This window comes from Balaenoptera acutorostrata, chromosome 5 (genome assembly GCF_949987535.1).
Source record: "Balaenoptera acutorostrata chromosome 5, mBalAcu1.1, whole genome shotgun sequence".
NCBI classification, from domain to species: domain Eukaryota; kingdom Metazoa; phylum Chordata; class Mammalia; order Artiodactyla; family Balaenopteridae; genus Balaenoptera; species Balaenoptera acutorostrata.
This window is the reverse complement of record NC_080068.1, coordinates 92,564,322-92,586,642: the sequence shown is the minus strand read 5'-3', so window position 1 is coordinate 92,586,642 and position 22,321 is coordinate 92,564,322. Positions and strand designations below refer to the sequence as shown.

At 37.8% G+C, this 22,321-nt stretch overlaps 1 protein-coding gene across 1 annotated transcript in view; it reads right to left on the bottom strand.

The window, feature by feature from the left end:
• The window catches only part of DHX15 (DEAH-box helicase 15), a 51,339-nt gene extending 31,510 nt beyond the window's left edge, over positions 1 to 19,829 (bottom strand). The window contains exons 1-3 of the mRNA XM_007168444.3: positions 19,587 to 19,829; positions 13,283 to 13,718; positions 10,157 to 10,350 (exon numbers count right to left, since the gene is read on the bottom strand). Coding sequence (XP_007168506.1) covers positions 10,157 to 10,350; positions 13,283 to 13,718; positions 19,587 to 19,657 — 701 coding nt within the window. The 5' untranslated portion in view covers positions 19,658 to 19,829. The remainder of the gene's footprint in view (positions 1 to 10,156; positions 10,351 to 13,282; positions 13,719 to 19,586) is intronic.
• Positions 19,830 to 22,321: the final 2,492 nt, after the last annotated feature.

Here is a 22,321-nt window from a genome sequence, read left to right as displayed (position 1 = left end):
CAACCATAGAACCACCATAGGACAAAGAATATAAAGTTACCAAATTTCATCAATCCTATAATACTGTATATTTTTCAAATTTACCTTCTCTGTGATTGGCATGCATTTTATTTTTTTTATTTTTATTTTTTCCACTCATGATTTTTTTAATTGAAGTATAGTTAAACTTACAATGTTGTGTTAGTTTCTGCTGTACAGCAAGGTGATTCAGTTATACATATACATACTTTTAAAATATATATTCTTTCCCATTATGGTTTATCATAGGATACTGAATATAGTTCTCTGTGTTATACAGTAGGACCTTGTTGTTTAAACCATACATTTTAAAATAGCACCTTACAAACGACTGTCAACCAGGTAGCAATACTCTTGGGAAGATGAAAAAAGCATCTCAGATTCCAAAAAGAAATACAAATGGCTCATAAATACATGTAAAGATGCTCAATTTCATACAAAAGAAATGCAAATTAAAACCATAATGAGATTCTATTTTTCACTTACAATACTGACAAAGATAAAAAACAAAAAGTTCCACAACAAAGTGTTGGCAAGGGCATAGAAACTGACGCTCATCTGCTCATCCCTTACTGGTCTGAGTAGATAAAATCTCTGTGAAGGGAAATCTGGCCACAGTTAATAAAATGAAACACACCCTTTGATCCAACCAGTTTCATTTTTAAGAAACTCATTTCACAGATATACTCACCTGTACACATGTGTGAAAAAATGTGTGTGCAAGATTGTAAGGGAGTACCTAGGGCAGCAACCGATTTTAATAACAAAAACTGTAAGTTTGAGTGTCCATCAGAAGAATTAAACTATGCAGCCATTAAAAAGAATAAGGCAACTTTGTTTATTGTTCTACAACAATCTCCAAGATAAATATAAATAAAATCAGCAGCCATACATCTTGAACCAGCCCTACTATAAACTCTGAATTAATCTGTTCTGAAAATCCTAGTTACACAGTGCTTTTCCAATACTGTTAGGGTTTTGGTTACCTTTCAAAGTATAGGCTTTATCTTGGCATGATTAAATATGCATGTAAATCAAAACTATGTTTTTAGAGGATCCAAAATTTGTCTCAGCATGACCCAAAGAAATTCCTGGTATCTGCTTCAAAGAGTATTTAGTATAAATGACAGGCCCTGTTAATTCTGAGTAATTAGATTTACTGCTTTACAAATACTTACACATAACTATATGGAGAGATGAAGAATGAGGATGGAGAGGAATAACAACACATACAGTGGTTAAGAACACATCCTTGTTGCAAGACAAACCTTGATCAAGTCCCTGCTTTCTGATTGGTGTTCAACCTTGAACAAGTTCAACTTCTCTAACACTCCATTTGAAAAATGAGAATATGGTAGCTATTGTTTAAATTAAATAAAACAATGTATATAAAACACCTAACTGCACCAACTGCCTGGTACTTGGTAAGTATTCAATACAGTAGAACTCTACACTACACTCTTAACTAACCTCCACCTAATGAATGAATCCTTGGGAAAACCACCCTTACTCTACAAACATACTGTAGTATAACTACACTTTTGTCCCTGCCAGTTGGGTCAACATAATCATATGTGACATGATGATCAACTTTTAGAACAGAAAAGAGAGTTGTATGTATGTATCCTAAGTTGTACGCTCCAGAAAAGCTTGAAAAAGATAAATCACACACACAAAAGCTATCAAATGTGTGAGATAACTACAGAAGAGTGAAAGGTGTCTGGAATTCCAGAATTCCAAAAGACTGAACTCTCTTAAATTCCAGAAAAGCAACACCTGTGTATGTTGCAAGTGTTTGAGGTTTAGATCCCACCTTTAGAACTAGACAATTTACTAAGTAATGGAACTCCAAAGGGCCCATATTCAAGGAAATGTGTTGGTCCTACGTTAACAGGTTGACGAATGTATAGGTTTTAAGCTAAAATAAAATGTTTAACGTTTTCATAAATTTTCTATTTACCACTGTTTTTAGATTAACCCACTACAATCCAGTCAAGTGACATATGTGTCTCTATTAAAGAAAAGCTACCCATGTTAAAATGCCTACACAAACAGGTTTGTGTGTGGTAATTTCTTCTAAGTTATAATGGATCAAGACTTCTGAAAGAGACAGTGCAGTGACTAAAAGAAGTACTTACACACTTTCCTACCACATAACCTATTTTTGTTTAAAGCCCCTATTGGTAGAATAATTTTTTAATGACAATAGTAAGGAACAGAAAAATAACAAAGCTAAAACAGTTTGCATTTATCAGGAATAATATTAGAAGACAGAACTACATATAGTACAGTGATTTTATAAAATATTGTTCTTTTCACCAGCAAATATGGTGAGTCTAAACACCCTACCCTTCCTTCACAATGCCAACACTATGAAATGGTTGATTACCAAAAAAAAAGCAAACAATTTTTAAACATGCTTACAGTGAATGCTATTATACTTATTAAAGAGCTACTGATAAAGTTATCAAATACCTTCATCCATCAAAACAATTTTTTTCCAATGTCAGTCAGTACTTCTGCATGCCATGTGCACAAAAAAAGTTGATCATACATTTTAAGTATATAGAAGTCGGTTTAAAAAATGAAGTTTTTTACCTCTTTCAAGTGACCTGGCTATTTCTGGACTCATCACTAACTTAAGAAAGTCTTCTGTGCATGTCCAAAATAGCTAGCACTGTATGTCTCAGTTCTATGAATTTATTTAGACAACTTCACAAACCTGATCCACAAGAACACAGCCATTTAAAAAAGCAAGACATCTGGTTGTTCAATATTAAGATCTCCTAAAGGACAGCTCACATACAATCCACTAAAGCACAATCTAAGTTTACTGTGTAGAAAAGTAAAGGTGGAAGCATCCAATCTGATTCCGCAGACATCACATTAGTAAATAATGGTGGTTAAGAATGAAATAATGACTGAGTTTTTTCTTTCAATGTCCAATATTTGTTTAATGGGCTATTAAGTTGTTAGAACATAAATACTTCTTAGAACTAAACTACTAAATAAACAAGAATTCTGAGTTATTTCTTTAGGCCTAGGGTGTTATGAAAAAACTCCTGACGTTAAGCATGCTGTGAACCAAAGCAGCATGGGAACTTCTACTCTACTTAAAATCTAGCTTATCTACCTAGTTAATTTGCCCATTTAAGTCTCTCCATCCTTCTCAGCTCAGATGAAATACCACCTCTTCTGTGAAATCAGCTACACAATTCATGTGACATTCAAACTACCTTCTTAATTGCTTCATAGCTTACCTCCCCAACCAAGTCAGAAAAGAGCCAACAACACTAGCTCAGTTCCTTTATATACATAATGATCTTTTCACTGGTAAAGGGATAAAGATTTATACAGGCTCAAGTTCAGTTTGACATATTCTTAGCAAAAGCATTACCCATTATGAGCAACACTAATCTTACTATAACCACAACACTATATTCAGCATGATATCGGTTACGATGAGAACAAATCACTATTAGATGTAAACAGTCACATGGAAAGGTACTATACAGTACTCGGAATAATTTGCAATCTACAATGTTTTAATGCAATTCTAATATCAAAAAAATGGACAGGGACTCCCCTGGTGGTCCAGTGGTTAAGAATCCACCTTCCAGGGGTTTCCCTGGTGGCACAGTGGTTGAGGGTCTGCCTGCCAATGCAGGGGACACGGGTTCGAGCCCCGGTCTGGGAAGATCCCACATGCCACGGAGCAGCTGGGCCCGTGAGCCACAATTACTGAGCCTGCGCGTCTGGAGCCTGTGCTCCGCAACAAGAGAGGCCGCGATAGTGAGAGGCCCGCGCACCACGATGAAGAGTGGCCCCCGCTCGCCGCAACTAGAGAAAGCCCTCGCACAGAAACGAAGACCCAACACACCCAAAAATAATAAAATAAATAAATAAATAATTAAAAAAAAAAAAAAAAAGAATTCACCTTCCAATGCAGGGGACATGGGGTTCGATCCCTGGTCGGGGAACTAAGATCCCACATGCCGCTGCAGGGCATCTAAGCCCGCCCGCCACAACTTCTGAGCCCTCTCGCGCTAGAGCCCACACACAACTAGAGAGCCCACGTGCCAGAACTGAGCCGTCGCACGGCAATCAGAGAGAAGCTCGTGTGATGCAACAAAAGATCCCACGTGCCCCAACTAAGACCCGACGCAGCCAAATTAATTAATTTTTTAAAAAATGGACCAAAAAAGCCAAACAGAAAACATCAAATCCCACTTATCAAGTATATAGCCTCATAGTTATTAACTGAAATGCTGAAGATCAGCAGCCAAAGAATACAGCTTTATTCTGGCAAATAGCCAAAATACATTTGGTATGTGTTTCAGAGTTAGAGATCTAATCAAGCAAAAGAAATTAACAATAGAAAAATAAGGAAACTAAATCATTTTTTTCAAAATATACTGCCTATTCTGCAAATTTTCATAACTTTTGAAGGAAATATTCTCCCATCTTCACAACAGAATTTACAAAGCTAGGATCAATGTGGAGGTTCTACTTAGTGTTTTTTTTAAATTTATTTGGCTGCGCCAGGTCTTAGTTGCAGCATGCAGGATCTTTAGTTGCAGCATGCGGATCTAGTTCCCTGACCAGGGATCGAACCCATGCCCCCTACACTGGGAGTACGGAGTCTTAACCATTGGACCACCAGGGAAGCCCCCTACTTGGTGTTTTTAAAGATGTTGGCATTGTAAACAAAAGAGACTTCTATAACTAATCCCTTGAAAGTGCCTAAGTATAAACACAAGGGTCAAATGTAATACTATATGCAGACCTTTAGGAAATCAAGTTAGCTTTCTATGAATTAACAAAAGTCAACAGAATTTTAATTCTAAGGTGACAACAGTGATTTTTTAGTCTCTATGACAGGAACTGCTTAAGTGGTAAATAGCCACATTTACTCTTTATTCCCACCCCTTTCTAAAGATCCACTAAAACTGCCTTTCCCTAACTTCAGTGCTACACTTGAATTAGAACAAAGCCTACCATATAACAGATGTTCAATAAAGTAGTTTATAATTGATGTTTGTATAATTAATGACCAGATATCTGTTTCCACATCTTACCTCCAGTCCTAAAATAATATTTGGATTCATTCATTAATTTCATATTGACAAGTAACGTCAATGTTTAATTCAAGCTAAAACCCCCAAATTGTAATTCAATTGTTGTATTAAAAGGAACTTTATTAAATTGGTTTTATAAGTCTGTTTTAAATTAACCGGGTTAACTGGTTAATAACATCCAATAATTTCTCAAACTGGAAATCTACCACCACTGTCAGCAGCAGCAAGAGTAGAAATGTTGACTTAGCACTTGCTGGGTAACAGGAATTACTCCATGGGCTACACACAAATTACACATGTGATCTGAGAACAACCCTAAGATGTAGTTGTTATTATCAGTTCCATCTTCTGAAAAAGCACTAAGCTCAGGGGAGGTTAATTACGTGGCCAAAATCACAGATAATAAGTGGCAGAGCTAGGACACAACTCAGGCACTGCAATCCTAGAGTCTGTGCTCTACAATCTCTTTCCTTTTGCTTCTCTTCTCAAGTCAACTTTTTAGAACAAGACTGTCTTGCTGGAAACCCACTCTGGAATCTCTAAGTAGTCCTTATGCAGCTGGTGCTTCGAACTGTTGTTTCCAGGGGTCCCAAAGAATTTGCTATGGCAATATCTGGTAAATCCTCCCCAAGGGTCAACCTTAGATATTCTATTTTACTGAGTTCTTATATTTGTTAAATATTTTTGGATTCTCTTTCATCTTCTTACCTAGACTGTCTTTTGGAGATTAAAAAATTCCGCAAGTTTCCAATCCATGTTCCGTGGAAAAGCACTTCTTTGGCTGGTTTGCTCAAAACTTCTCTCCCTCAAGTTTTACAAAGGGCTTACCACACCTTAAAACCCAAGGCTTTATTTCTCCCCATCACTTAATTAAATTTCAGCTATGTCCTGTCTTTTAACTTTCCTTGATCTTCTAGCATCTTGTCCTGAAGTTATATAAAAGATAAACATCTCAGGATAGTGCACAGTCATACAGAGCTAAAAGCATGTGTCCTCCAATAAAGAGCTGCAACACTTTCTGCTTCATCAACATTATCCTGGGTTGAATTCTTAGTCTTGTGACATCCCCAAATTGAAATGAATCTGATACCCAAAAGCAAAAGACTCAGAATAAAAGGCAAATTATGTACATCAAATCACTATACCTTCTCCACCAAGACAAGTTTAAACAAATCAGGGAAAATGTCTTTCCATGAAAATTCTACCCTTTCCATGATTATATTTAAGATTCACCCTTAGTCTACATTGTAGTGACAAATTTTCACACTCCTCTGCTGCCCCCCTTCCGTGTCCTCAGAATTTTTTTTTTTTAAAGGATTCATGCACAAGACATGTCTACAGATACAGACACAAACTCTCTTCCCAAAGGGTTTATGTTCTAATTAGGCAAGGAAAAAACCAAAAAACAAAAAAAAACAATCTTTGATCATCCATACTGTCTACAAACCAGTCCTGAAATATCTCAAAAGCCATCTGCCATGGAAATGCTGATTCACACAAATGAGTTGGATACTTTAAATAATATGCAGACGACAGTGCCTTCAAGTAAAAAGTATGATTTTTTTTCCCCTTCAGAAAATAAGTTTTTAAAAATGATGTTCCATGTGCCTAGAAAGATCTGCTTCTCTGTACCCCAATCCCTACTCCTGGCAAACCATTACTTTTAGTTCAGTCCTTACCTTAAAATTCTGCCTTCTCTTTTCTAGTCTCAACTGAATTCTCAAATGATGCTTTCATATACACTCCAAAATTCTCTTTCAGAGCCTAATCATAATTTAAAATTTTATATTTACTTTTTTATTTGCTTTATGTAGACAGGAACCAGAGTTACTACTATACCTAGCACTGCCCAACACACAGAAGGTACTCAATTATTAACTGACTGAATGAATGACTAAGCATTACTTATGTAAATTACCGGATTCCCTCAATATCACAATCTCTCAGTAATTAGGCAGTTTGAGGAAAAAAAAAACAAAAAGGAAGCATACCACCTAAAATAACAGTGAAATTAGCTATTAAATTAATAACTTAAATATTATGATGTTTTCCCAAAAGTTCAAGACTACTAAACTGCTCTATTCCCTTAAAAGTTATCAGCTCCTTCACAAAGAATGAAGAATGGATTTCTTAAAATTTGTTACAAGTCCAAGTACAAAGTGCTTAAAATCCTGTGCAAAACTGTTATCAGGGCTTCCCTGGTGGCGCAGTGGTTGAGAGTCTGCCTGCCGGTGCGGGGGACGCGGGTTCGAGCCCTGGTCTGGGAGGATCCCACATGCTGCGGAGCGACTGGGCCCGTGAGCCACAATTGAGAAAAAACAAAAAAACAAAAAAACTGTTATCAACCTCTTCCTAACATTAAAATGAATTAAGATATTTTTCACTGACTCATTACAAATTTGGCAACTTAATCTTTCTGACTATTCTGCTCTTATAGCTACCTCATGAGGTACCCCTCCCAATAATGTGCATTCCAAGATGGCCAAAGGAACATAAATAAACTGCAAAAGAAATACTTCAGGGAGGGAAAAAAAAAAAAAAAGATGGGAGCAGGCAAACACACAACAAACAAAATATAAAAACCATTTAGCAGTGGTGGTTTTGAAAAGTAACCTGTCTACTGGGACTGGATAGCTATTTAAGGCTAGTCTAACATACTGTGCACTAATTTACACTAGATCCAACCCTCTAAAATAGCACAATATTAAACCTAGAACCTAGACATATATGTGTCCCAAACACTGAAGAAACTATCTTTGGACCATTAATCTGTATAAAGATGATTTAAAGATATAATTAGGCTAAAGTACTCTCAAACTTATTTAATTAATAAACATGCATTTGTTCAGTATACACAATGAATCAGGAAGGACATGGTTAAGTTCTCAGCTCCTGAGACAGAATCTTTATAAGTTACTCCTCTTTACCATCCTTCAATGGTGCAAATTAAAGGCTTCTTCTGGCTACACAGTAGATATATAAGCATTTTATATCTATATATGAAAATAGTTTATGGAGGGTACTGATAGTTGTCTGATGTATTCACTCTTCCTACCCAATTAACTATGTAACCGATCCTCATTAAGTTAAAGCTTTAAATGTTTTGAACACTGGGTTCTCAAGAAATGAGTTGATAGATGACTATACAAAATACATATAGGGATTCATAAGACACTGCACTTAACGGAGCACTCCCTTTAGTTAAAACTACCACTAACCCTGTACTAATAGGATTTGATATCACTTAAAGATAATACTAAGTTAGCTTCTAGCTCTTCAGAAGATTCTAGAAGAAATTCCAATAAGCTTACCCTGTCAAGAATTAAAGTTTTTTTAAATTTCATTATAGCCTCCAGAAACCATTCCATTAAGAAAACATCACAATGCCAAAGATACTTTCATTTTCAGCTATCAAATCTGTTACTTGTCACTACTCCCTATTAACTGAACCAAAATCTTTCACAAGCATACACCTTTTAAAAGCCTACCACTTCCTACTACAAACATACACACATTCTGCCCCAACACTGCATGTAACTTTCTCATCTCCGAATTTCCAAATTCTGTTCTCCCTGCTCAACTGTGGCTTTAAAAAAAAAAAAATTCAATGTATACTGAATCAAATTTTAGAATATTATTCCTCCTAAAGATGAGTAAAATCTGCCTTTTATTATCCTCAACTGCTTGACATTCTCTAATCTTAAATAAAAAAAAATCGTAAGTTAAGATTTTGCTTATGTAGTGTTTTTGTCAATTATACTGTAATTACAACCAACCAATAATGTGACTACCACTAAACTAAAAAGATTTATTCAATGAAGATTAAGGTTTAAGCCAAAAACATGTCTCATTAAGTCATAAAGACAAGCTGAAGTAAACACCTAAGTTCAACTGCTATTAAAAATGAAACAATCTGAAGTTCTAATAAAATAATATATCAGAGAAACTAAGAAATTGAAATGAAACTTGAGGGTAACAATGTTCTGATTATGGAAAAATTTTAAGTTGTGATATCACAGTTACATTTCAAGAAATCTTATCTTCACAAGAGATGCACTGAAATATTTACAGATGAAAGTATACGATGCCTAGGATTTACTTCAAATTATATGGGACATATAAAAGGTTGAGATATGGATGAAATAAGATTGGCCAAGTTTGAAGATGCAAGACAAATAAACACGAGTTCATTACAGTATTATTCTACTTTTACATACATTTGAAGTTTTCTGTAAAATATATAGTTTCCCCCATAACACAGTATGTACTCTGCCATCAAAGACTCATGTCACTGTCCATGTAACATTTTATTCCCAATTGTCTTTTAAAAACAGCCTGAGGGAGAAGATTGTATCATGACAAGGAAATTGTTTTTAAAAAATAATTGAAATGTTATACGTACACAGAATAAACAGAAGTTAAAAAAAGGGGAAGATTTTCAAAAGAATTACCATCAGGCAACAAACATCACTACTTATGCAGAATGGAAGTGTTAAGATGAAGATAAAAAATTAGGGAAGTTAAAGAAAATGTTAGAAAAAAGCTCAGCATGGTTGTCAATCACGTGCACCATGGTATAATGAAGAGGAACGAGGTCTTTGAGGAGACTCCAAGAGTATATCACAAGACAAAAGATTCCTCCTTTTTAGCTCATAACATATGCATGGTAATAGCTGTACAGTTAACATTAAAAGCTCTCTCACCCAAATAAATCATACCCCTTCCCACACATCATTCATTCTAAAAGTAACTGTCTTTTACTAAATATATCACTTTACTTTTCTATCATATTTAAATGATACAACATTTCACCTAAGATATTGCACCAAGTAACTAAAAAATCTGACCTTTGAACTCCAATGACCACTGAATAGCTATACATATATTACTACCAAGAAAAAGAATCCATATTAAAAAGTCGTCTAGTAAGCATAAGAAGGTCTAATCTGGATTATTCTAAAGTTAGATGGCTTGAGACTCCACTAGCAAAGTCCCCTATCTGGTGGCAGAAAATAAAAACAGAGGGGGAAAAAGTGTTCATTTTTAAAGATAGTACTTACTTAAGAATGGTTTTTGCACTACTGCAGTCTTCAAATCGAATGGAGTAACCAACTTCCTGGCCCAACATCACATCCATTTCATCAGCAACTCTCTGGGCCACACTCATTGCAGCCACTCTCCTGGGTTGGGTACAGGCAACTCCTCTTTTGGGTCCTGGTAATGATCGCATGTACTCCACACACCACTGTGGAATCTATCAAATAATTTCACATTTAAATTAATTCTACTCTGCCTGCATATCAGGTATATTTAACATGAAGTGTTTTATCTCATTCTAATAATTTTAAACAAAATTCAATTTAGGCACACCACAAATTATTACTTATGACTTAAACTTGTAATAGCATGAGCTCTCCAAGCCGAGGAAGGGTCATGTATAACACTGATATGTCATAACTGTACTCCTCAGTGAGCTAGGTCCACTGAGGCTTTGCTGAATATGCTCTATGGTGTCAATATTCCACCACCAAGCATTTCTCTATGCACTGGAAAAATTCCAACTTACGAAAATTCTACTTCATAACAAATGTTAGTTCCCAAAAATATTCTAAGAAACTGTAACTTAAATTCCTATACAATTTAAGTTACAAATTTAGCTCATACTTGGTAAGCCAGCAGAATCTAACTCCTATCCTTCTCCCCTCAGAAGTATGCACAATGGCAACACCTTAGGTACATCTTAAAAGTTAATTTTAGTTAACTATCAATCTCAAATTCAATAGGACCTATAGAAGCAGCAACAGCACTTCCCTGAAGGAGGGCAATGAAGGGTAAACAAAGGAAAAAAAAAAAAAAACAAGCATAAGTAGTTGGTTGTTGCCATGATGCCACTGCATTTCCTGGCTGTTCCATTATCAACAGAAACTAAGAGATCTGCTAATTTAATGGTTCTCTACTCACTTACCTGGGAAAGAACCATGGGAAAAATCTAAGTGCTTACTACATTAAATTGGAAACCACTCCTACAAGAAAGACATGATGGATCTCCATCAAAGCCTCCAAAAGCCTAACAGATTTTAATGCTACAGGAAACATGGCATTTTTTTGGTATAGGATTTGTACAGTGATATTTGAAGAATACTAGTTGTACTATTACTACATTTTAGTTAGGTTCCTTCTGCAATTTTGTTTGGAGAATTTCACTTTCTGATAGGCACAAAAAGATAACCAAAAAATGGCTAACTATTCTTAATGGTTTTGAGTCAAAGTTTAATAGGAGCATGCAGAAAAAGCATTTGTGTAAAATTCACTATTTACACTGTTGTTTCCCTTTGAATCCCCCAAATCCCTGCAATCCTAGGTATCCATGTATCTTAAGTATTTAAAAAAAAAAAAAACTAATCCAAAAAATCACAAATCTTGTTTTGAGTTCACTTACCCTTCTTCTCCACTAACTGCTACTAAATAAACTCATCTCTGAAATAAGGTTAATCATATAAGACCACAGAAGAGTAATATGAAATAAATATAACTTTGGCTATGAGACAAAGGGACAGAGTTTTAAATACTGAATCCACCTATATCTACTGTGTAACCTAGGGCAACCCACTAAACCTCTCATAAATCAAAGCCTCATTTTGCTCATCTGTAAAATGGTGATTAACAACTTCCTTGCATGGCTGTTGAAAAACTTAAATGAGATAATACAAAGTACACAGTGCCTGGCTTTACCCAACTGCTGACTAAATGGGTGCTATTAATACTACACAAACTAGATAAACCAGATGAAATAATTCTTAAAAATATAATATTAATAAGCTTAGAGTTACATCTTTTCATGTATTTCTTTAAATTTCCATAAGGTGATAAAAATAAACCAACAGTTTTAGCTTCTAACATCAGCATTACATTTCCTCCATTTAAAAAGAAAAACCATACTAAGGCTCAGTCTTTTATATAACAAAAGCCTCCAATCTGGGTTGCTATTGTAGCCTTCAAAATGTCTCCATGAAATACTCAAAATGATAGATTTGTGGCATTGTGTAACTTAAATTATACACATACAGGATAACCTGTATATGCAGTATGCTCAAACCTAAACATGTTCATAGGTACATAAACATGGAAAATCAGGCCCATAGGAAACATAGTAATTATTTCTGCATGATAAGTAATTATTAAATTCATTTCAACACTTTCCTGAATTTTCCAAATTTTCTACAATAGCCAGGGGCTGCTATTTTTGTAAAATCTAAGAAATTTTCTGATGGGTCAGGCTCAAGCATCTGAAAATGAAAATATGGTTACCTCACTCATAGCAAGAAAATGCAAATTAAAAATTACACTGAAATACCGTTTTTCTCCTGTCAGATTTGCAAAAGTTCAAGTTCAGTAGTACACTCTAGTGGTTTCCCACATATGCTCTCATACATGCTCACGGAACGGTAAACTGATACGTTCCCTATAGAAGGCTATTTGGCTGTACGTTCCACAATTATAATCGATCTTCTGACCCAGTAATTTCTACTTCTGAGAATTTATCCTAAAGATATACTTGCCCATGCAAAACAACCATTAGAAGCAGCCTAAACGTCTATTACATGGGCCTAGTAAATAATGGCTCATCCATGTTTGAGAAGTATCCTAAATATATTTCTAATACAACACTAACGTGTGTTTAGTTCAGGGGTGGGGAGGATGGGGACACTATTGCATTGAGGTCACAAGTAAAAAGACTTTACTTAGCTCTTCTATTTTTTAAAAGAATAAATAATATTCACATAGTTCAAAACAATTATAAAAACAAAAACAAAGGAATGAAAATGACAAAAACAAAATCATTCCAATGGTTCAGCTCTCTCCACCCAAGCACTGGAAAACAAACCTTGCACCCCCAAATATGTACCACCCCAGATTCAAAGTGGGTGGGAGAGTATCACTGCCATAATTTACATAATAAAACTGGAAAAAACAGCACTGCTGTTTTTCCAAAGAGACTCAGGAAAACAGGTACTCCCTACAGGATTCCGACCCCGTAAGTCACTAAAAATTGCTAAACATAAAAACAGCTATGCTTCAAAAAGTTCTGACAGACAGCCAATGAGAATAACCATCAGAACCAAATACGCAACATTTAGTAAACGTAAACATTAATAAAGTACGGACTGTGGTATTCAATAACTCACCTGTGTTGTTTTACCAGACCCAGTCTCACCAACAAGTACAAAGGATTGATGTCTAACCAGAATATCTGTAAACCTATCCTTGTATTCCCAAACAGGGAGCTGAAGCCGTTTCTTCAGAATATCATAGTATCGAGGCGTATGGGGTAAGTTGGTAAATGGATTAATGCACTGTGGAAGTGATGTGTGTCCTGCATGTCCGGTGTGTGTAGAATGAGCAGAATGTGTTGAATGTGCTGAATGTGCCGAGTGGGTTGAGTGAGCTGAATGGGAAGCTTTTAAAGGTGGTAATCCAGCACTGATAAGCATAGCATTCGTGGAAGCTCGCAATTCTTTCTCCTTTTCTTTCTCCCTCTCCCGCTCTCTATCTCCTCTATCTCGTTCTCGTTCTCGATCTTTAGACCGATCTTCACGATCACGCTCACGATCTCGATCCTTCCTAAAAACAAAAAAATAATAATAATAAAAAAATTTACAATTCAGATTCCAAATTTTACGCAAAATGTTCATAGCGGCGTTATAGTCACAAGAAAGTAAATGTCCAACAACCAAATAAACTGATATAAAACTCGAAGTATCAGAAACAATGAAAAATAACTTGTAATCAAGGATTCTCCATGCCTAATCCATAAACATCTTTCCCTTCCTTGATGATGCATCAAATTCTATTAAGGAACAGTCTCTTTCCACCTTTAGCCATCAGCTGAGATAACACAAGAACTCATTCTGCATGTAAAATCCTTTCCTTCTTAGAAATTAAAGACTGAGGGCAGTGTGGGAAAAAGGTAGGGACAAATTAGGCAAAAAGAGAATGGCATCAGTCTTTCCCAGATTCTCCTTCAGGTTACATGAAAAGGTATTTTCATACTGAAAGTTATGTTCAAAATTTAGCAAGAACTAAGTCTTTTATTGCTTCTGGCCTCAAAGACAATTCCACCTCACATTACAGTAATACGAACAAAATTCAGAACAAAATTCTGAGTTAAAGGATTAGCAAGTTTGTTTTCCTAAGTTAACACCTTCCAAATTTTGTTCAAAATGCATCTATTGCTCTATAAGGAAAACGAAAACTTTTTATTCTTGTTTTCATTGTTTACTCTTGCATGTATCCTTAACAGCAATAGTAAAAGACACTGGGAAGTACTTTGTAAAACCTATGTATACTTTGATCACCCATAAAGTGAAAAGTAGCTCATTTAAAAACAAGCTTCACTGAACACTATTAAGTTGTTTAAAATGTTTAAATTATGCAGATGACCACCATATTAATCTTAGGTCATTTAGCCAATTCTAGTATCTACTTCTAGATACTAGAGATGATCCCTAACCAGTAAGAATTTTAAAATTATCTATGCTTATTCATTTTACTAATCTAGTTTACTTCAGACTAAATCCTATAGCAGACAAATGTGCCACAAGGTGTTTGGACTCAGATTTGAAATAGTGAGGCAACATGGAACCATGACACAAGCTGCTAAACATGTCACTGTTCCTTATCCATAACACACAAAAGACATACAAATTTCCCATGCCCCAATTATCAGCAGCAGACTAGGGAAGACCATTCATTCTGATGTAATGGCACATAAGCTGGGCAACAGTTACTCCCCTTGGTAGAATACAGCTAAAATGCTGAGCCTAGCATGAGTTAGGATGGTTCCCCAATTATAAAAATGGTAAGCTGACCAATTATATTTGATATTGTCCCTTCTAAAATAAATAATTCTATTCCACAGGAACTTGTCTAAGTAGAGAAAAACCTTATTATATGTACACAAATATTCATACATACATATATTTTTTACATATATATGATCTTTTCACATATGTATATATAAAAAGCGATTCTCCCTTCCCCCAACCCAATGTTCCCTTCTACAGAATTACAGGACATACAAGCTAGGATCAAAGCTTCTCATCCCATCTGGCATAAAGAGAAAGAAATCAAAGGAACCTAAAGGATAACCTACTCAGCATACAAAATGAAGTCCCATAACTCAGAACTTAAGCTTCCTGGCCTATCTTCGCAATATACCATCAACCCATCCTTTCTTTGCTTCTCTCATTCTGCTCCAGTTTAAGGTGCTTGTAATTAAATAAGTATTTGCACAGCCGGAGAATGTGAATGAGAATAAGTTTACAACAGGATAGATAACGTGTCCAGCAAAGTGAGAAGCACTGTAGTCAGGAATGGATTCAAAGACTAGACATTTTATAGTTCATAGAACATAAAGAATCCTTAAAGAACATCTGGTCTAAATAATGCATGTTTTTCAAGGGCCTACTTCACCAGAAACTTTATTACCAAAAATAACTGCAACAGAGGAAGCATAAAATACATTCTGAAGACACAAAGATTAACTGCTGACCATGAATTGGGGTTTAACTCTGATATAAGAGTAAAAGGAGCACGAGCACCTAGGTCACAGTCGCATAACCACTGGAAAGGTATAAGCCTCAATTTACTAATCTGCAAAGCGAGAAGTATTGATAAAATAGTCTCTTAGATTAAAATAAGAAAGCAAATTCAATCACCTAGAAATATTGCCTGTGATTCAAACTATCTACCTTCAACAGGAAAGGGAAGATAAAAATTAAGGGTCAGTGCTGGGGGGGGGGGGGCCCTCAAACCCACTGCTTCATAAATACATGCAGAATATTGTGTACATGCATGTTTTCTTTTTTAAACAGGCACCTTTATTATAAAGGAGTTTGTTACTTAGAAGATTTACTAATCGAGGTATAATGCTTAAAAAACTAATTATCAAAGCAGTGATCACTTAGCCACAATACTGGCAGGGAGAGACACAACAGGACACAGTTGTTTAGCACATGGTTCAGTATTTTATCTCAGCTTAATCCTGGCTCAGCACTTAAGCTAACTATATGACCACATTTATTTCTTTCCTCATCTATAAAAAGCTCTTGTGGGGTATTGCAAGGGTTAAATGAGTTAATATATATAATGTGCTTAAAGTAGTGCCTGGAACATAATAAATGCCCAATAAACATTGGTTATCATTTATTTTTTAAATTTAAAATACCACGTTAAAATTCTACATGGAATAACAGAAACTAAAGAAATGCTAATGAAGATGTAAATTGGTTATCAAAATCAGAGTATTTTAAACAAGCATTGCTTTTAATCTGGTAATCTCACTTTCAGGGACTTCTAGGGATATAAGTACACATAAGGATGTTCATCACACTTTTCACTTGTAAGACTAGGAAACTACCAAAACATCAGTGAACAGGAAATTGGTTAAATAAGTTATGATACCCCTTTACAAGTGGAATACTATGCAGCCAATGAAAAGAATAATGTATATCCATTCCACAGTTTATGACATATTTCTGGGTGAATTTTAAAAAAATCAAAGCACAAATAATACATATTAAAAGATCCTATTGGTATCAAACAGGATACCTGTGAATAAATATGCAGAGATCTAAAAAAATTTTCATCAAGGGATTAAATAAAGATGAGAATGAAGATTTGATAATTTTTTCCCCTTTTCTTTATATCTTTATGAATGGACATTTCTTGTGTTCCCTGGGGCAAGTTACTTAACCTCATCACAGAACTGCAGTGAAAACCTGTTTATAAAGCACCTGAAATAGTTTTGGGAACACTGTACGTATGTTATCTTATCTATGTTTCACATTTTTAACCGAAAAAACTCTTACCAGGCAGTAATATCAGAAACTAACATCAAAGTGAAAAATGTTCCTGTTTTCAAAATTTTTTCCATATTTCAACAGTAAGTTGTCTTTTGGTTAATAATTTTACACAGAAAATGTTGTGGGAAAAGTGGAAAAAGGAATAAGGTCAGTATGTAACAGAAACCTTCAACTTCTCTACCTGTTTCCAAACTTAAAATATAGCAAAAGTAAATAAAGCCACATATAGTTTGGGAGCATGAATTTGAGTAAAATCTCTCACTGAATTACCTTCCCTTCTGAGTAGCGGGGAAAATGGGACATCCATGTTTGGCAGTGGAGTTCACAAGACTGACAGGCCTACCCTCTCAGGTAAAACCACCTGCTACTTAGCAGGGCTTAAAAAAAAAGAAAAATCTGCAAGACTGCATGACAGTCAACAAAAGTAACTTTTTAAATTATTAAATACGGAAAAAAAAAACCCTAAGCACTAATAAACACTCTAAGCCCACTGCTAAAGAAAGTTCTATCAGAAATGACATTCAGGTGACATAGAAATGAGTATACAAATGTCCCTCCAAAACATCTCAGAACTTGAGCTTTATTCCAAAGATGAACTCTCGTTCATTTACAGGTAGATGTCATATATAATATCCAAGAGAATCAAAAGGTCACCACCAGACTTAAAAAGTCCACATTTTTACTAAGGATGTCGGATTTGCAAGGAAAGGGGAACAAACCCATGTACGTATCATGGGCCCACTAATCCCCAAAAAAGCATTTAAATGGTGCACATACAAATACCAGTAAGTGAATTCATTCCTTCCCCGTATTTTTTTTTCCAATCTGAATTCTGTGAGAGGCATTAGTTGCATCTTAGCCAGATGACAAGCAATTTATTTTTGCTTCACAGGAACAAAGAACCAAGTGTTCCCTACTTTACCAACCCATTGTAAATGTCATTAAAATAGGCCATAATGACTCTTAACTACAGTCACAGTCTGTGTGCTGTATCGGAAAAAGCAACAGGCTAAGACTGAAAATTAAAAGATCAAGGTTCTAGATCCACCTGTAAACTGTAAGGCTGCACAAGCCACCTTAACAACTCTGGGTCTCCATTTCTCATCCCTCAAGTGGAGCCGAGTATACTTTCTTTAAAGTCACTTGCAGCTCTAAGGAGCCTGTGACTTGTAGCTCAAATGCGCTAAAGTTCTGCTGTGTGTGTTGGGGTGAGGGAGAGAAAGCTGACATCGAACACTGTAAACTAAAAAATTTACACGATTAAAATGTTATATATTTATGCTTTCCATATTCAATATACGGAAAGCCACCAAAAAGTATACCCTATCCTGGCTTATACTCCCCAGACACAGACACCTCAATCAACCGAAAGGAAGGACTCTGAGTGAACAAAAGTTATACAGACTTGACACAGTGATTCTGCACACGTACACACACAATAAAATGCAAAATTATGCAAAGTATTGAAGATATTCAGACTTTCATGGCTCTGCCTGAATTATCCAAATAAATCTCTGTACTTCAGGAACGAAAGTACACACTGGACAAGAAATGATTTTGATGCAATTGCTAAGGTTAACTGTTAAATTCCTCTGCACCTTTAAGAAAAGGTAAGTAGAAAGGAATCTGAAACACCACGGGCGTGGTCTATTTCAACTCCCAAGCAACCTCCCGACGGGCGATATTTTGCCGTAAACACTAAAAACTTTTGAAAAGGGCCTTCTTGTTTCAAAAGCTACCTAAGAACGAGGACGGGGGAGGGACACAGAAAACAAGAACTTATTGGAAAAAAAGAATGCCTTCTAATTGCTATCCCGGGGATGCCCAATAACTACTGTTTCGGCCAAAGCAGGAAATAAAGGAGATGGCGGGAGCGTGGGCAGAGAGCGGAAGTTTGCCTAGTATCTACTTTGAAGTGTTTGAATGGACCGAGGCACGCACTCTCCCGCCAAAGTATAAACTCCGCGGCTCCAAACCACCAGCCCTCCAGCCCATCAGGTATACTCCACGTTTTCCTTTCTCCCGGCTGGCCCTCTACTCTCCCCTCCCCCGAGAACTCCTCGTCTGCACGCCTCACTCTACTCCCAGCACCTCCACCCCAGCCTACACCAGAATCCACGCGCTTCGCTCACTTTCCGGCCTCCGCTTCTCCCCTTGCTGGGCGCCCAGCCGCCCCCCAAGGCCCTCTCCCCGACCCCAATGCCTGAGAAGTACCTGGTGCCCTTGGAAACGATTACTCCCGCCGCGCCCTCCCCCACCCTCTCCCCGGGCTCCAGGCCTTACCAGGAGCCCAGGCCACGAGGTCCGCGGTTCCCTCCCGTCCGCTCCCCTCGAAGTGACTCTTGCTCGACTCCGCCCGGGGAGGAGGCACCCTACTGGCCACGACAGGCCTCTCCGCTCTCCCGACTGGGCCGGGCGGCCACCGCGCCACTCAGCTCCCCGTGCCCTTGCCGGGCCGATCGCCTGAGGGTCCGCTCTCCCGCGCCCCGCCGCCAGTGACCCGAGCCCAGAGGGAAACAAAAGGGTCGGGGCCCGTGGCCCGCTCGGCCTAGCTCTCCCTGGCCCGCTCCCGGCCGGGACCCCAACAAAGCCTGAGCCCCTGCCTCGCGTCCCCGGCCTGGCTTACCCATCGGTCCCCGCACGCTTCTTGCCGGAGGGGTAATCCTCCCCCAGGTCCAACCGGTGTCGCTTAGACATCTTCGGACTCTTCGAGCGGGCGGTTACGAAGGAAGAAAAAAAGAGAACCTAGCGGCTCTACCGGTGCAGTCGAAGGCAGCTACAAAACTCTGGAGGACCCCCACCCCTCCCGCTACAACAGCTTACACCGTGCGGCCGGAACCAGGAGCTAAAATGGCGGCGGCGATGAGGGCTGGGCCTGCGCGCGCGCTTCCGCGGTATGCTGTGCGTGCGTGCGTGCGTGCGTGCGTGCGTCCGTGGTGCGCGCACACGCATAGGAGGCGGGAACTCCAGCCCCGCCCACCGCCTCGTTGACCCGCCCTTCTTCCGCCCTCCCTCTGGCAGGCATTTTCTGCCCTCTGGGTGGGTGCTAGGCGGGTTGGCACCTTGGACCCTTCACGGCCCTCCGATTTAGGAAATTGAGAGAAGAGGAAGTCTAATCCTAGTTAGGAAATCCTATCCATCTGTATTACCCTGGCATTAGGGGAATCTGAGACCCACAGAGGTTGAAAAACTAATCGAGATTATACAGCTGATAAGGGACAGAGCCAGGATTGGTACCCAACTATAACTCCAGATCTAGCACTTGAAGCCACTGACCGGACATTCTCAATTGCAGTGGGGAAACTGAGGTGAGAAAATGTCAAGACTTACCATAATCCATTTTGCCTTTTTTTTTAAATTGTTTATTTTATACTATAGTTGATTTAACATTTTGCCTCTTTTTACCAAGCACGGACAGATTGCACTCAACCTATTGATGTTTTTACTGGAATAGGGAAAATTGGCAGTAAGGGCATAACTTTTTCCTGTGTGCATATTATGTGCTTCCACGGTGTTAACCCTACCTCTATTCTCATTCTTACAGTAACCCTGCAAAGTAGGTGTTATTTAATAGATGTGGACGCCAAGACAGAGAGGTTATGTCACACAGCCATTAGGGCTGTCCCTAAAGCCATAGCAAATTGGTGGGTAGAATGACTTTATGACTTTTGTGACTCTCTCTCACCAGAACCTATCTGCTTACTCAGTTGCATTCATTCCCAGAAGAAGCACACAAGAAAAAGATCTGTGAACCAACCTAAGCCGGGTGATATATGTAGTTTGCGCAGTGGTCATTTGGATGCCCTGGAAGACCATATTAGGGTTCTTATGCAATCCTCGGAATTGCAATCTCTAAGGTTAAATACAACTCTACAATTGCAGCTTATAAAGAGAATTCTTTTTTTTTTTTTTTTGGGTACAAAATCCACATTCCAAAATCAGCCCAAAGAAAAGTGAGTATCTTCACTTATAAAATACCCAGTACAACTTTCTACCCTAAAAGTACATTAACAGCATATTGACTTTTGTTGGAGATCATGATGCATAATCACTGAATTGTAAACCTGGAAGGGTTTCCAGCTGATCTTCTCTTTCTGCTTCATTTTCCAAATGAGGAAATCTAACCTCTGTGATGACCAGGTTCACCAGTTAGTGTCAACGTCTGAATTAAAATCCAGATTTCACTCTCACATTTCCAGGCTCAGGTCTCCAGGTTCCCAGTTTGAGGGATACTATAAAGTGCTCTAAAATTTTGGAGAAACAATGAGGGAAAAGCTTAGAATTCTACCTGCAGAAATGCTCCACCCTAAGAGGCATCAGCCTGTCATAAATGTGCAAGGAAACTTGGTAAAGGAGGAACTGAAATGAAAGTGATAAGACTTCTTCCTTGCGTCTAGTGTATATTTAAAGAAAACTGTAACCTAATCAATTGTGCTGTGACCTGAATGACTGAAGAGAGGCTATATTTCTTTAAGGAGAGTGGCCTTTCTGGAATCTACAACAGGGGAGCAAAGGGCCAGAATCTGCCAGGATGTTTACAGTCTGTGAGGAGGGGTAGAGTTCTGGATCTGAATGACTCACCCTGGATTTTCAGGCAGAACGGTCCCTAGAATAGAGAAGAGCTATCCACCAGCTCCCCTACAGCTTTCCAGAAATGTTGCCAGAGGAGATTTCCTTTACTCTTACTCCACCACACAACTCTCCAGTCTATTATTTGGTCTATGGCATGACTTTACTCACCTAGAGGGAATGTCTTACGCAGCTAACCAGCTCCAGGTGTCAAGCCAGAGGTGTCTCCCAACCTAACTTAATAAATAATATTAGCTAACACATATAACACACACATATACTGGGTCCCATACACTGTTTCTTATATATATTAACCTATCAGATCCTTACAGAACTTTAAGCTGGGTGCTATGAGTTAGACTTGTTTACAGGTGAGGAAACTGATGCACCAAGAAGCTGAGTATTGTGGCCAAGATGACAGTTTTGGATTCATCCCAGAACAGTCTGTGTGCTTAAGGGGTACACGGTAGTGCTGCTGATAAATAGGTATTCTTATTCCACATTATTCTCCTAGGGTTTGGTTATTGAGGATAAGTTTCCCCAGTCAGACAGACTCAATGTAAACTGATAAATTTCTACATTGTCAAAGGGGAGGACACGTTTACAGAGCTCTCAATGAACGGGTCAGGATTTAAAAGACTTGAACCCACTCTGCCTCCAGAGCCGCATGATTAACCACTGCACTTTGTCACTATTGTCTATGCCTTAATTACTTCATTTACGTATTCACTCCACAAATATTTATTAAACTCCCATGTCAGGCATTGAATTAAGTGCTGGGAAAAAGAGAAG